Genomic DNA, 16,652 nt, shown 5'->3' with positions numbered 1-16,652 from the left:
GAGGCCACAACAGTGAGAGGCCCGCGTACCGCAAAAAACAAACAAACAAAAATTCCTGTGAGGTAGGCATAATTATCCGCATTTTATGGGCTCACACTGTGACTCAGGGACTAAGTAGATGACCCACAATTTAAACACTACGGCTGGTATGCAAACCCAGGTCTTCCTGGCTTCAAAGGACGTAATCTTTCTCACTGCACTGTGATTTTCCACAGCCTTGGGTTGTGTACAATTATAGAGCCCTAGCACCAGGCACACATTTCTGAATGTTAGGTTGAAAACGTCCTTTGCCCTCAACCACACTTGATTTGCTTATAACCACTTCATGTGATTTAATGATCCATATGATTTTTAAGGCCCATTGTAAAGCTTACATTTGCATTAAAGAAAGTCTCAGATGCTATTTAGCACACACACAAAAAGAAGCAAATTGCTCCCTTTATCCTAATCACCCCATATCTTGTAGCAATTAAACGGAAATCCAACACTTACCTTTCCTTTTTCTATTCTCTAAGCTGGAGTGTTTTTCTGAATTTAAAATTTGTGATACATTTTCAAGTAGTAGTATTTTATTTCTAAGTGTCTCAATAACTAGTTAACCAAGCATGTGAGTGTGAATATTGCAGGGCCAGCAATGCTTATTTTATTGAAGTAAATGGAGGAAATCTTCTACCATTAAGGATTCTAAAAGGTGTATTAATTTTATCTACATTCCCATAGGTAATCTGCCATATTCTAAAACTAAAAACATAATAAACTATCAAATGAGGACTTCAGAAAAATCAGTCAACCTGACAAAGGTAAGGAAATGTATTTTTCATGGCAGTGAGTCTAAGAATCTAACCTTTACAATGGAAGTATTTGTATGATAAGAGTAAACAGCCTTTCCCTTCGTTTTCTCCCTTTGATCTTTCTTTTCTACTTAAACAGATATTTATGTTATGTTCATATTACCGCTAGTCACTACGATAATCATGCATTTCAGATATATTCCTAACTCTTCATTTATAGCTAGTTTTAATGTCACTCTAAGACCAACTAAAAATGTATTATCTAAGGTCAGAGATACATTCCATGCAAAACTGATTAAAATCCCAATGAGACTGGCAAAACAGTTACCTTAAAATAAAAATTCCACATTTTGTTATTTTATGTATGTGAAGGCATAGACCAGGGAGAATTCCACGTGCTCCCTGTACAGCATAAAGTACAATAGGTGCTGAAGTATCGCTGTCTTTCTGGGTCTTAGGGTGAAACTGGAGAAGCCACCCGTCACGCCAGAGAGACAACCAACATGAAAACACAAACAGTTGCATCGTATTTTAGAGTAAGATATTAAATTATGTTGTGTTGTGCTTAGGCATGTTATTTATTCTAAATGGGATTTACAGATTTAAAGTAAGTAACAAATATCAGAGTGCTATTAGCAAAAGAGAATTTGTGTTGTGTTTCATTTACTATCTGTTAGATACACGATATATTACAGTGCATTCTCAAAAACCTATGGGTTGGTTTACTTTGGTATTTTATTGATAAAATTATTGTATACTAGGTCAATCTTAATGGCGGTCTGTAGCTTGGTTAAAATTTGTCCATAGAACCAAACACATTTTCACTAGAATAAAGCCTAAAAGGGTTTGAAATTCAATGGTATGAAAACCATCAGTCCTCCTTCCCACCCCTGAATGATCTTAAGGTGGACAGATGGGACAAGGTTGAGCATCCACCTCCATTCCACATCTCCCTGTACCTAGAAGAGCTGAACACCTCAAAAGAAAAACAGAACTGGTGTAGGCATGGGACAAAGAGAAGGGACACCAGGGAAATACCAGTAACATGCCAAGGAAGTGAGTCACTGTGTCCTTAGCATAGGACCAAGGTGACCTTTCTTCCTTGGACAAGGTAGGAGAGAGATAGGAAAGAGAAAAGCACTTCATTCTCTCTGTGCCCTGGAGAACAAACTCTGGATAACCCTGCCTTCATTATTGGTTCCAGTTCTTGTTTATCGCTTCTGATAAAATCATACTAACCAGCCAATGAAAATGAATAAAATACCGCCTAAAATTTAGAAATTTATTAATATCATGTAATGTGGGAGAAGGGGAGGAAATGGGGTTAAATTTACTACGTGTTCAGTGAATAAATCCAGTTCCCTAACAGAGTCATGAAATACTTTTGTTTGTTTTTTTTTTGTTTTTTTTTTGTGTGTGTGTGTGTGTGGTATGCGGGCCTCTCACTCTTGTGGCCTCTCCCGTTGCGGAGCACAGGCTCCGGACGCGCAGGCTCAGCGGCCATGGCTCACGGGCCCAGCCGCTCCGCGGCATGTGGGATCCTCCCAGACCGGGGCGCGAACCCAGTTCCCCTGCATCGGCAGGCGGACGCGCAACCACTGCGCCACCAGGGAAGCCCCATGAAATACTTTTAAAAATAACTGGGTAGCTTTATTAAATATTTCTCAAGTCCTAAGCTCGTAGCAGACAGTGTGTGCTTAACATCTTTGAGTAGCACCTAGTGCATTTATATGCTTAATATCTCGTTTGCTGCTGGTACATCCATCTTACAGCAGGCTGCAGCACAGCTGAAGGACTGAAAGTATTTACAGCCAGATTATTTTTGTCTTTAAGTGAGTCATCCAAGACCATTATCGTACCACTGTTGTTGACATCAAACAGTGTGTGTATGTTCAAGCCATGCACTCATAAAGTCGTTTTACACCTCGGGCTGCAATGAAAAGGGATAGAAGGTAATTCCGTGTAGTATGTACCATATTTTAAGTTATGTTTCATTCTGCAGAGGAGGCTGAACATGATCTAATACTCTGCCTTGGTCCCTAAGAAACACCAATGCCTACATTGCAGGGAGCTCTTGCTCAGCATGCCAGCAGACACATCTATCACCTTTCTATCTCTAGTGTCTGGCAGATGTTTGCAATGATGACTCACAGATAAATGTTATGAAAAGGGCCCCAAAGTGGCAGACCCCAGCTGTTTGAAGAAGCTCACAGCTGAGTGTCGGTGCCCAAGGGGAAGCTGTGCAAACCCAGTGCTTTGTCAGTTGCCCAATTCCAGGATTTGGTTTGCAATGGCTTTGTAACCCAGGCTTTATAGTTCCATCAGTAAAGGAGATTCAGCCATCAACAGCTGTCTGTGTTCATACACTCATTACCTTGCCAACAACTGTAATCCCAGTCCTTGACATACTGGTTTGTTGGGATTCCATTTTAGTTGAACCATGATTATCCTACTGTGTTTTACTTGGTTGTCCAGCAATTGGCTGCTGTTTTAATAAGGTATTGCTGCAGAAGACGGTTTTCATGTCTATGTGATTAAAATATTTCTAAAATAAGAAAATTATCAAACTAGAGCAGATTAGAGTACTTAAGTGGATTTGCTTATTTTTATAACTGTGTCTTACATAGTAAAATGCATTAACTTCTCAGTCCTTATTTTAAACTAGGAGATGATACTGAGAGGGGTTAAAGTGTTTACTTCCGTACTTTCTACAAAAAAAGAACTAGACAAGGAAATTAATAGTATAAGGAGGAAACCAGATTGTGTGCTAAATATTGTAATTTGGCCAGTTTCCCTGAGAGGATATAATTACTTCCAAACAAGCTATATCAAAAATAATTTCGTCTATTAATTAAAGTTGCCTTAAGAATTCACAGCCAGGGGCTTCCCTGGTGGCGCAGTGGTTGCGCGTCCGCCTGCCGATGTAGGGGAGCCGGGTTCGCGCCCCGGTCTGGGGGGATCCCGCGTGCCGCGGAGCGGCTGGGCCCGTGGGCCATGGCCGCTGGGCCTGCGCGTCCGGAGCCTGTGCTCCACAACGGGAGAGGCCACAGCAGAGGGAGGCCTGCATACCACAAAAAAAAAAAAAAAAAAAAAAAAAAAGAATTCACAGCCAGCCTTTTAATAGCCAAGTTCCTGGTTATTGCCTCTACATTTTTATGAGTAAATACGTATTTTTAAAAATATACTCTAAAGAAAATATTTATTAACACATATATCCCTCATTGTGAATTACTGTGTAACTCTCAGTTTTCAGATTTTATTCTTATAATTAAAAGAAAGACCTGCGAGCTCATAGGTTTCTGAATGCTACGCTGGGAATTTTATTTCTGTTGCATGTTATAGTATTCTCTGATGGATTTGTTATCTAAAATGGTGGTCGGCCAGCCTCACTTTGTCCGCTGCATCAAACCAAACAACGAACGTCAGGCAAGAAAATACGACAAAGAGAAAGTCCTGCTCCAGCTTCGCTACACAGGCATTCTGGAAACAGCAAGAATTCGAAGGCTGGGATACTCACATCGGATACTTTTTGCCAACTTTATAAAGCGGTATGTGGACTTCTTTTTAGTTTCCATGTACAGTAAAAATTCTTGAGAAGAATGATAGGAGACAGAAAGAGAATCACTCAGGGGTTCTAGAAAGGAGGCATTTTGTTCATGAAAATGATTCTGTGTCGAAAGAGAAGGTAACTCTTAACTGGGGCTGGAAATTTCTCTTGTCAGCTGAGAGACCCAGGTCAGAGACAGGATGACAGAGGGGCCTGAGATTCTGTTCTGAGGAGCCGGTTCTCATCTTAGCTTGGCCCCTGCTGTGTGACCATGGGCCGGTACCAGTGATTGCCAGTGAGGGGAGATTTTGACCCTCAAAAAACATGTTAACGTGTGGAGACATTTTCGGTTGTCACAACTGGTGGGAGGGTAGGGTGCCGATGGCATCTAGTGTGTGGAGACCAGAGATGCCGCTAAACATCCTAAAATGCACAGGACAACCTCCCCGCCCCCAACAATGAATTATCCAGCCTAAGATATTAACAGTAGCAAGGCTGAGAAACCCTGGCCTCCAGGAAACCTCATTTTCCTCAGGGCTGCCTGATAGAGTTGTTATGAGGATCGAGTGAGATAGTCTCTAAAGGGGATTTAGAAGACATACTGAAGCAATTAGGTTTTAGGAGTCCTTCTCAATGTTCGAGATTAATGTAAAATGAATTAAGTTATGTATTAAATGTATATGATCAAGTAACACACTCGTGGTGCTATAGAGGCTCAATATCGTATATATTTAATGTTTGAAATGCCCATGTTTCTGATATTTATCAATTCGATGATTTCTCTTAGCCGTTAAACTTGAAGTTTCAGTTTTCAAAAGTGAAGTCTATTACAATTTTCAGGTAAAGCCTAGCATCTGAGGAAGTCTCCATAGGTAACATTCTCTGCCTTTTTTAAAGAGTGTACAAAGTTTTGTGATTGTACAATGAACTGTGCAATCACAAAACAAACACAGACCGTTGTCTTGTCTGTGTCAAACATTCTTTTACTTGGGGTAACCAAGACCCTTTCCAAATGAAATGAGAATTCTAATTCTTTTTGCAAATTTTCGTATTTTCAGCAATTCACGGTAATTTTTGATTTTTTTCTTTAGAGACCTAGGAAAGGAGAGGTATTCATTTGAACTGCCTTGATAGAAAGAAAACCCTACCACATTTTCATGACAGAGAGCAAAATTACATAAATACAGTGACTTTCATATTGGCAACTCTTCTATCGTAGTTTAAGACAGACTTAAAAACTTCAAGGTTTAGAGTTCAGAAGTACAGCCAACATTTAATCATTGACTTTACTTCTCACCGAGCAGACCCAATTTTATATTCAAAACTTAAGAAATAAAAAATACTGGAATTACTTATTGGCCAGTAGGTAAATTCTCCATTCTGTACATGAAAGCAGGTGACCCAAACATTCTTGAGTTTCAAATTTCAAATTAAAATTTGACCTTATTATTATACTTTTCATTTTTTAGGAGAAGGGTTCATCTTCAACTTGTTTAACTATCAATATAGGTGACGTTAATATAATCTTAATATAAGTAGCCTTAAATTTCAGTGACTTTTTTTTATATACAAGGCACTGTGCTAAGTACTGTGGAAGTCACTGAGTTTTAAAGCTTGCTTGATCCTCAAGAGTTAACAATCCAGTTAGGGTTCTCAGAGCTGCAGACATAGAGGTTAATGAACAGTGCAGGGTAATAAATACCAAGAGCCAAAGGGATGGTACGTAGTGTAAGAGTTCAGGGAAGAGAAAGATGATCTCCAAGAAGGCTGATAAGAGAGAATATCAAGAAAGAGTGCTAAACCAGGGCTCTGATGGTGGGCATAGTTTATGGAGAAGACAGGAAGGGGCTTTCTTGGTGTACAGGTTGGTATTCCAAAAACTAGAGGCACTTGGATTAGACTGGCTGAGCAGTATGTGTTACTGACGTGACAGACATTATAAAGATGGGATCAGATGGGAAAACCGATCAGGTAAAGTTATGAAGAGAGATCCTTAAATGCTAGACTAAACTAGTAGTTTCAAAACTATCTATGGTTTTACAATATGGCCCATAGAAGAGCTGAGCTTATTTTCTTGATGATGTTGTACTTGAAAGTAACTTATGTGGAAGGTCAGAGGTGAGAATAAATTTTTAAATATGCTTCCAAGTCCCATGCTATTATAGAATAGCAAATTACTACATGATAGATGAAGAGGGGAAAAAAACTAAGTTTATGGAGAACATGTGAATAACTGTTCTGAATCTAGGAAGCTCCAGAAATAAAAGGCTAAACCTTTTCTCTGTCACTAATTTGAAAACTGTCATCCGAATTGGCGTAGACTCTTAGGAAGGCAGGACAATTTGCAAAGGCCCTGTGGAGGTGTAAATAGGACTAAATAACCCTCCTCTGTCTGGCTCAGCCTTTGACTAACCCTCCTTGTAAGATGCAAAATTCATCAGACCCTTTGTCCATTCTGTTGTCGATAAACTCTTCTGTTTTGTGACAAAGAAATAATCCTAAAGGAAGACACATAACATGAACTTACTTTGCACAAGACACTGGGTTTTCACTGTAGTTATTTCAAATGAACCCTTATACTAAGAAGCCACTGAAGTTGGCTCTGTTTTCCCACCAGGCACCTATACACAATGGTTTGGCTGTCAGAGCTCTAAAACAAACAGAACTTAGAGAAGGAAGTAGTGTAGTGAAGGAGGTAAGTACACATGCTTTGAAATCAGAAAACCCAGGTTTGAATCCCAATTCTACCACTTACTAAATGTGTGACTTTGTTCAGCGTTACTTGAGTAACGTTCGATCTTCAATCTTTCCATCTGCAAATAAGGATGATGAGAAGAGTATCAATATCTACTTTTTAGGTGGTTATAAGCATTAAATGAAGTAATATATATGAAGTTTATAGATGGAGCCAAATGTCGACAATACAAATCAGCGATAATTATTTTCATTATTATTTTTGCCTCAGCCTCAAACTCCCCAAATTACTTAACTACCTACCGTGCTGTGGTCTAAAGTACCACAACGTACACCGTGAAGCGAACCCATAAAAAGCAAAGCAGAGTCAGTATGTTGGATTTAAAACGAGAGGCACAGCAAAGCACAGGTCTGGGGCTTTCCTCCGTAAGTTCAGCTGGTGTGCCTAGATGTTTATTTCCACAGCAAGTCCCAGACACAGTCCGTGAGTCGCTCAACAAGCATTTAATTGCACACCCACTATGTTCCAGTCCTTGAACAAAAGATTAACTCAGATCTTAACCCAAAGATTCATAAAAGAACCTTTGACGTTAAGAAACTCGCAGTCCAGACTAGTTGTGGGACAGGGATCTGATTATCTACATTATCATACGATGTAACATAAACTCCAGGAGGCCGGGGTGTTGGTCTGCCGTGTCCACTGCTGCGTCCCCAGCACTTAGGAGGGTGCCTGGCACATGCTAGGTGTTCAATAAGTATTTGTTACACGAATGAAAAAGAGTGGATATTTTCACTAAAAGTGTGCAGGTCTGGGAGCATGAAGTAGAGCTGGTGGGAGTGAGGAGAAAAGGGGGAGACTTCTTAGATTATAGTAGAAATTCAGAGAAAGCAGATAATCCTAAAAGTAATATGTAAATACATACTATATATATTAGAACATCAACATGTATTCATTTTTCAATCTTTTGATATGGGCTTATTTTTTTCTTTGAATAAAGTCCACTAATCAGAGTTTATTGACTCTTTCTTACATAAACTGTTCATAATCCCTTATGTATGATTTCCATTCATATTTCTTGAGGTGAAGCAAGAAGTTAAAGATAACTCCTGAAACAATCACAGGGCTAAATATTTCTTTTTTTTTTTTTTTTTTTTTTGCGGTACGCGGGCCTCTCACTGCTGTGGCCTCTCCCGTTGCGGAGCACAGGCTCCGGACGCGCAGGCCCAGAGGCCATGGCTCACGGGCCCAGCCGCTCCGCGGCACGCGGGATCCTCCCGGACCGGGGCACGAACCCGCGTCCCCTGCATCGGCAGGCGGACTCTCAACCACTGTGCCACCAGGGAAGCCCTGGGGCTAAATATTTTTTGATTCTTATGATTCTGCTCCAACTTCTGTAATGGCTTCATCCATGTTTAATTCCATAGTTTTTTAGAATAAGTACTTCTTTAGAAGGTCTGACCAAAGCATTTGATGCGCTTTTCGAGAAACAGCCCTCTGGCTTGCCTCCCTCACGTTTCATCAGTTTATCTGATATTTATTTGAATAACTCCTCACCAGGTGAATGAACAGATTTGGCAGCCAGCACCGCTCCCCTGGTGGGAGCAGACGCACCCAGGCGCACTAGGCAGAGCTGCTGCCCAGGTACCCCAAGTGTGCGCTGGGCATCAGCCGGTGTGTCTTACACAGGGAAATAGGGGACTGTTAGTCCAGTGGTCTATTCACTGAAGATTTGTTAAAGAGCGTTTCTAGAATATCGAAAGAGTAGGTCTTCTTTGAGGGAACAAGGAGTGAGAATGGAAGGACATGCAGGCATAGAGGATGACACATCCAAAAGCATCGAGCCATGAGCAGACGTGGCCCTTTGGCATAACTGTGAATAGCTTTCATGACTGGAGCTCAAGATGTCCGTGGAAAATGGCCAAGGGTGAGGCTAGCAAGGCGGGCGGGGATACAGAGCAGGAGGGAGCATGCAGACTCGTGATCATGCGTGGCAACCAGTTTTCAAGACTGCCTTTCAGCAGGTGTGACCTCTGCATTTCCCACATTGTCACGCTTCCCGGCTCACATATTCACGTGGCCTGCCCAGCCTTTGAGAGCACCTGCTTTTGCCATCCCAGCTTAGAACTTGGGAAATTCTCGGAGACTTTCAAGTCAGGAAAGGACTTGATCAGATTTTCATTTTATCAAGGTAATTCAGACAGAGCTGTGGACGTCGGCTAGGAAGCGGGGAGGAGGGTGCAAAGACGCACATAGCCAGTCGGGAGGTGGTTTAAGGTAAGGGTAGTAGGACTAGAGAAAAAGACAGGGATTTCAGAGAGACTTCTAAGCTTGTTGGGTACACCGAGTGAAGAATAGGAAAGAATCTAGTATGACACACAGATTTCTAGCTCTAGTACCTTAAGAAGGGGTGACATCATTCACAGAGATAAGAAAGAAAAGGTGATGCATTTTGCTGAATCTGGAGTGTCTGTGGGATAAGCAGGTGGGGATGTAGGGTAGGCAGTCAGAAGTAATGTGTTCCCAGTTTATGGAAATGGGGCTGAGGATGTATCTATAGCAATCATCACATACAGGGAATAGTCAGAGTCGTGCATGTAGACGAGACGCGTGGAGAGAGCTTAGAAAGAAACAGAACACTGAAGAGCCGTAGCATTTAAGCAGCAAGTCGAGGAGGCATGTCCAGGAGACTGAAAAGGAGGAGGAGAAACGGGGGGGTGGGGGTCAGGGTGGGCTGGGAATCTCAGGGACACTCTCTCAAGATGGAGAGCTACAGAAGGAACACTTAGGGTTAGGATGGAAAACAAGCGGCTAAGGCTTCATCGCTAAAAGACCATATGCGACTAAATAAGATCCCGGGGGCTGAGGAGCCGTGGGAAGTAGGGAAATGGAGACAGTCATGCTAAACCATCTCTCTGCTTGTCCACAAAGCCAGCGGGGGTTATGGAGTCATTTCAGAGCAGAGGCACACTCAGGGGGATTGTTTCGTGCTAAACGTGAGGAGGCAGGAGAGAGAAAGGGGACTGAAAATCTACAGCAGAAAAGAGGAGGAGGGACAGGGAGAGGTGACATCTAGAGCACAGGCGGATGGGCAGTGAGTATCTCCTCCTCTCTCATTTCCCTCCTGCATTAAGCCCTTACTCACTTCGTCCCCTCAATTGTTGCTGTAATGTGGGAAGTTTGTGTAGAATTAAACTCCTTTATCCAATTTGAAGATCAGCTCCCAGTGTTTTTGTGAAGATGAAAAAAATGAATGAAATCTTTCCCTCTGCTTCTGCCACTGCGGTCCTTCTGCTTTTAGAGACCAGAGAAAGGTTGCTTTTTAAAAAATATCCAGTTAATTTTTTTTTGAACGACAGAGTTTTGTACAGGATTTTAGTGTTGTGTTGAAAAGCAGCACTGAAGTGAAAAACAATGCTCAAATTACACAAGTAGTCAGTCTGGAATTCAGTTTACTGCAGAGTTGTTCTAAGAAGCCCACCAGGCTCCTGAGACGTTGAACTTTTATGAAATACTAACCAGCCCTCTCTCCCGTTCAAAGGTACCACGTTCTCTGTTACAAGTGGTGTGAAGAACCTCCCCTGAGCCCTGACACCTGTGCCACCATTTTGGAAAAAGCTGGTCTTGATAACTGGGCTCTTGGAAAAATGAAAGTAATGTTTTCATGTAATTTTCGAGAAAAAAATTCATACTTATGGTGGATGTACTGAGAATTACATTTTACAGTGATTGAAAATATCATGGCTTTTCATGTTATAGAATCTCTAGCTTGAAATAGGGGAAGAAAAATGATAAAGTCATAACTGTTTCCTTCAGCAGAATTAAACACTTTGCTCTTGTAAAGGTTTCTTTTAAGAAATTCAAGAAAAATATATCTTGAAGATCTATCCAAAAAAAGATGGAATGGATGAGTCTAGAAAACAGACTTTTATATTTTCTCTATTTTATCACCACCAAATATAGTCAAAAAGCTGTCGAGAATCATAATGATTTCAATAGGATTCTGTTTTCCTTTATTTTCCTAATTCTCACATCTGCTTTTGTTGTAAACTTGAAATTTATCCAGAGTGAAATGTTATTACTAGACTCACACTTACAGGTGTTTGGATATTGGTGTGTTTATGTATCAGATTTGAGAGCCTGTGAGATCTTAGCTTATTTAATCCCTTAAAGCTGCGGTCCCCAGCGTTTTTGGCACCAGGGACTGGTTTCGTGGAAGACATTTTTTCCACGGATGGGGGGCGGGGGAGGATGGCTCAGGCGGTGCCGCGAGCGATGGGGAGCGGTGGAGAGCAGCCAACGAAGCCTCGCTCGCTCGCCCGCCCGCCCGCCCGCCCGCCGCTCACCTCCTGCTGTGCGGCCCGGCTCCTCCTGGGGGTCGGGGACCGCTGCCTTAAAGAGTGAAGTACAAAATCATAACCTGTTTTGAATATGGAAGTAAGATAGGTGGCTTCTTGGAGAAAGGATGCATTTACTTCTCAGATATCCTCAGAGCATTACGAACACGATGGGGATAAGGAGATAAACAGGACCAGGTCCTGGGAGTACACTAAATGTATCACTGGGGGAGGATGGAGAAGAATCAAGCTAAGGCAAAGAAGTACTCAGATTGACCACTCAAGAGTAACTGCTATCAGCTATTCCATAGACGTAGACTGAAATGCCACACTTGCCAAGAAATTTATATTAGCTGTGGGAAGGGTGGGACAGAATTTTCATATGTTCAGATGAAAAGTTAGGCCTGTTATTTATCTCTTTTATATATAGTAGGGTGTATATGTCAGTTCCAATCTCCCAATTTATCCCCCCCCCACCGATTTCCCCCTCCGTAACGATGTTTGTTTTCCACATCTGTGACTCTATTTCTGTTTTGTAAATAAGTTCGTTTGTACCATTTTTTTTTAGATTCCACATATAAACAATGTCATATGATATTTGTCTTTCTTATAACTGATTCACTTTGCTGTACAGCAGAAACTAACACAACGTTGTAAATCAACTATACTCCAATAAAAATTTATTTAAAAAAAGAAAAGTTAGGCCTGTAACAATTTAAGGAAATTTTCAAAGTGTTTATCTTATACGGAGTGTCCTACATATTCAGTAATCCATATTTACTTTAGTATTTAGTAAGGGGAATTCCTGAGCATTACAAAGATATGTTTTTAATTCACCATTTTCTTTCAGATTCTCACAAAAATGAATTTTGTCAGGCTGAAATCTCATGATTTATGGTCTGAAACACTTGCCTAACTTCAAACGGAGTTTTAACTTGTGAAAAGGCCCTTTGCAGTTCCAGTTTTGCATGATATTTAAGCAGCATTTTAAAGCTATTTGTATTTTTCCACTTCACCTTTTCCAACTCATTAAGATGGATAAAAGTATTCAATATAAGAACATTCCTAATGCTGATGACCTTTTTAGATAGATTGAATTTTAAATGAATTGTCAGCAGTAGAATAGACTAAATATATTAGCATCTAGAGTCCTGTAGAAATTAAAACTAAATTCAATCAAAACCTGTAATGCTAAACTGTTGGCCCTCAGTGCCAGGCTTCTAAGTGCTGAGAGAATTCTACAGGGTTACCAGGTCTCATGACTCAGCTCTTAAATTTGAATTCAGGTGACTTCTTAGTGGATTCAATAAACTCTCTTTGAGGTGACGTTCAGTAGTAAATTGAGCCATTAAAAGAAAAAAACATACCTTCCTATTTCCTGGGAGTGGTTGAAAACTCTTAGTTGAGAACAGCTCCAAGCCTTCAGGCTCCCCTGTTGCTCCGATTCATTTTGATTTTAGAATCATCAAAAATCAGCCCTCCTATCTTCACAGTGGCTGCTGGGTCCAGTGAGAAGGTTGTTCTTTCTGCATGGGACCCTCTCTCTGCCTTACTCTCTCCACTGACAACACTGTGAGCCCCTGAAGGCAGTGCCCCTGGTTTGTTCACCTTTGTATCTCAGCAGATAAAGTACATAGAATAGGTCTCAGTAAACATTTGGTGAATGAACTCCTGTAACTATAATTGTCCTCTCTCTTACAAATAGATTTGTAAGATTGTTAAGTTTGGGAAGTTTAATTATCTCTTCTTTCAAAAAGCATAAAAAATTAGCTTTGCCCAGAGTATCTGATGCCAAAACTTTGATAAAAGAGCTTGGTATCCTCCATTCATATTGGCCCATCCAACAAAACCTAGGTACCTGCTGCAGATAAACAGTATGATTGTTAAACTGTATTCCTTCTCAAAGAGGGGTTTTCTTCAGTCATAAAAATCTATAATGTGATAGCAACATCCAAGCCAAAGAAGCAAAAGATAGTGATTTCCAAAATCAAAAAATGGTTAGAATAGAATCTAGTCTTCAGAGCACAGCACATGACTGTTTCCCACCTGCACGCCATAGTTTTATTTGTGTTTTATTTTAATTCTTTTAAGGTGTTCCTTAAGTATTATCATGTGGAACAGTTAAATGTAATGCGAAAGGAAGCTATCGACAAGCTTATTTTGATTCAAGCCTGTGTCAGAGGATTCTTGGGTTCAAGAAGATACCAAAAAATACAGAAGAAACGGAAAGAGAGCGCTATAATAATACAGTCAGGTAATCACTCAGACCATCTCGCTGTGTAACAAAACATAATGCTGTGTTTAGATGTGTGCATGAAATCAAATCTTACTTACCTCCAATTCTTATGTAGCTTTCGTGTTTAATTCCAAACTCTGTTACCTTGATACTTTCTCTATGCTAAATCTGAATAATTGTTATAGTGACTGACACTTCTAATATCTGAATAAATGTTTTGTTTTAAAGAAAATAATTTTTAAATTTTCTGTCACAATGAAACACAATTGACGTATTGTGCAAGATACAGCAAGTGACTGAATTAATTGTAGATCTCAAGAATCATATTATTATAACCCATTGGACAATAACATTTTCCCTACTTTATTCCAAAGGTTACACTTGCCATAATTTTTGACAACTTAATGAAATCTCATTCTGCTAAAGGGCATCCATTTCTTTCTGTTAACTCTAGGGAAATATTTATAATCATATTTCACAAGTTTTTATTAAATGTATTAATAGACTTTGGATTTCACTTTCCATTTTTCTATAAAAAGCTAAATTTAGAACCCAGCATGGCTTAATACAATATCTTTCAAAACTTTTGACTAGATACCCATAACAAACAATGTATTTTACTCTGTACCCCGATACACACACATACTACAAGCACTGCATTCTGATACTTTTCTATTCTGGTTTATTCCATTTAATTTCTAGATGTTAGATTTGGCCCACTAAATCGATTTTATGATCCACTATTTATTCGCAAGCTACATTCTCAAGAACACTGATGTGGTGGGCAGAGTAGCTGACTGACATTCAAAAGATTCAGTTCAAGGTCCAGTTCCAATCCGTCAGTCCATAAGAGCTCATCATCATCTTTTGGAATTTTAAGCCCTTCACTTCTCACTGGGACATCAGAAATGCAAACCCTGCAATTTGGGATTTAATTCTTTATCCACAATTCCAAACTTCATAAAACACTGAAAAAAGAGGTTTTTCATAACTCATTTGGAAGTGAAACATGACCTAATATTCACAGTCCTTTATTCATCCTGCTTGGTAAGAATTGTGTGTTTTTTCTGGAGAAATATTCATGTGTTTGACTATGGAATGCTGACTTACCATGGGGAATTTTACAGAATATATGTTATTTGTTCCAAATTACTTTTCTAAAAATTTTTTTTAAAAAAGTTTAAGTCTGAATTCTGAAATATATCTGGCTCCAAGAATAATTGGCGGAAAGGTTCAAACCATATACTTAGATAATAGGGGTTTTCTCCCATGAATAGCTGAACATGGCAGAAATAAAAGAAACATAAGCATTAGCAGATTTTAAGCAAATGAGTGAGTACATGTTGTCTTTTTCATCAACTTAGCTCATCTCTATCATTTTAGTTTCATCTTAATACTCCCCTTAATACGAAAGTTACTTTATTTTCTTGCTAAAGCTTGTCATCTGGAAGAGTCTTGTTAATGAGTCCCATATTTTTTCGAACCTGTTCTATTTGGAGTCTTTAATTGCATTTTCCTCTTTGACACTGATGGTGAAAAGCCATTTGTTTCTACCCATTGAAGTAATGCTTTTTATTTATTATAATTAACACTGCTCTGGGCCTTATATGTTTCAGCTGCAAGAGGACATCTAGCCAGGAAACAAAGGAAAGAAATTGTTAACACGAAAAACACAGCAGTAAAAGCCATTCAGACTCAAGATCAGGAATTTGACTACAAGAAAAACTTTGAAAATAAAAGGTAAAATAATGTTCATTCTTATACCATCTTGACAGTATAGATTTTTCACATCTGGAAAGTCACAAAATAAAGTCCACAATGAACAAGATGTGGTACACATATACAATGGAATATTACTCAGCCATAAAAAGGAATGAAATAATGCCATTCGCAGAGACGTGGATAGACCTAGAGACTGTCAGACAGAGTGAAGTAAGTCAGAAAGAGAAAAACAAGTATTATATAATATTTCTTATATGTGGAACCTAGAAAAATGGTACAGATGAGCTTATTTGCAAAGCAGAAATAGAGACACAGATGTAGAGAACAAACTTATGGATACCAAGGGGGGAAGGAAGGGTAGGTTGAATTGGGAGAATGGGATTGATATATATACCCTACTGTGTATGAAATAGATAACTAATGAGAACCTGCTGTATAGCACAGAGCACAGGGACCTCTACTCAGTGCTCTGTGGTGACCTAAATGGGAAGGAAATCCAAAAAACGGGATATGTGTGTATATATATATATAAATATATATATATAGATATATATTTATATATATATGTATAGCTGATTCACTTTGCTGTACAGTAGAAACTAACACAACATTGTAAAGCAATTATATTCCAATAAAAATTAAAAAAATAAAAGTCCACAGTCTTTCTCGTCCCTAACCAGGTTCCTAACAATGACACATCAAATGTCAGTGACACCCCGTGGCCACTTTTGTGTTCTTTATCCTATTTGAGAGTTTGTTGGCATTTCACTCAGATGACCACACTTTCCTCCTCAAAGAAGATCTTATCTTCAAGTTAAGGGGAAATCATTCCAACTATCCTTTCAAAAGGGTATTAACAAAGGAACAGCTGTGAAATTTTGGCCAACGTATTACAAGATCATGAACCATAGCAGGGACACTGCTTTTCCTTGAATTTTGTAAGATATTTTCTGTGATCCGTAGACTTAGAACTTATCAAAGTACAGCACGCCAACCTAGTGAACATACCCTACTTACTGGTCTCAAATGTAGATATAGTTTCCACATCTCCTTACTGTAGGTACTTTGTTTGGAAAAGGACATATCTTTTTTTTTTTAATTTCCTATTTAATCTTAATGTCTTGAAGCTGAAACAAATTTAACAGCCAGTGTTTTTTCACCATTGTATATAAAATTGCTAGTGTACAAGAGAACATGACACTTTAATAAGATGTAAAACTAAGTAACCAACTTTTTTCATGTCTCTAAAAAGCAAAATGACTTCTTAAAGAAACAAAAGGCTACCAAGAGATTCAAAGGTTTCTGCTGAGTTACAATATGTTTTAAT

At 39.4% G+C, this 16,652-nt stretch overlaps 1 protein-coding gene across 21 annotated transcripts in view; it reads left to right on the top strand.

Annotated features, from left to right (window-relative positions):
• Positions 1-16,652, top strand: part of MYO3A (myosin IIIA) — a 206,463-nt gene that overhangs the window by 153,000 nt on the left and 36,811 nt on the right. For 18 of the 21 annotated variants that reach the window (XR_003681774.2, XR_003681775.2, XM_028495288.1 and 15 more), the window contains 6 exons: positions 721-800; positions 1,250-1,327; positions 4,134-4,339; positions 10,572-10,683; positions 13,459-13,621; positions 15,220-15,343. Coding sequence is in view for 19 of the 21 variants with exons in the window: in XM_028495288.1 (XP_028351089.1) it covers positions 721-800; positions 1,250-1,327; positions 4,134-4,339; positions 10,572-10,683; positions 13,459-13,621; positions 15,220-15,343 (763 nt within the window). In the remaining 2 variants the exon portion in view is untranslated. Of the gene's footprint in view, positions 1-720; positions 801-1,249; positions 1,328-4,133; positions 4,340-10,571; positions 10,697-13,458; positions 13,622-14,305; positions 14,493-15,219; positions 15,344-16,652 lie in introns of those variants that run through there. The other 3 variants (XM_028495298.1, XM_028495299.2, XM_028495300.2) reach the window with 3 other exon arrangements.

This window comes from Physeter macrocephalus, chromosome 11 (assembly GCF_002837175.3).
Source record: "Physeter macrocephalus isolate SW-GA chromosome 11, ASM283717v5, whole genome shotgun sequence".
Classification (NCBI taxonomy): domain Eukaryota; kingdom Metazoa; phylum Chordata; class Mammalia; order Artiodactyla; family Physeteridae; genus Physeter; species Physeter macrocephalus.
Note: the sequence above shows the minus strand (reverse complement) of the source record. Positions and strands in the feature narration are given on the sequence as shown.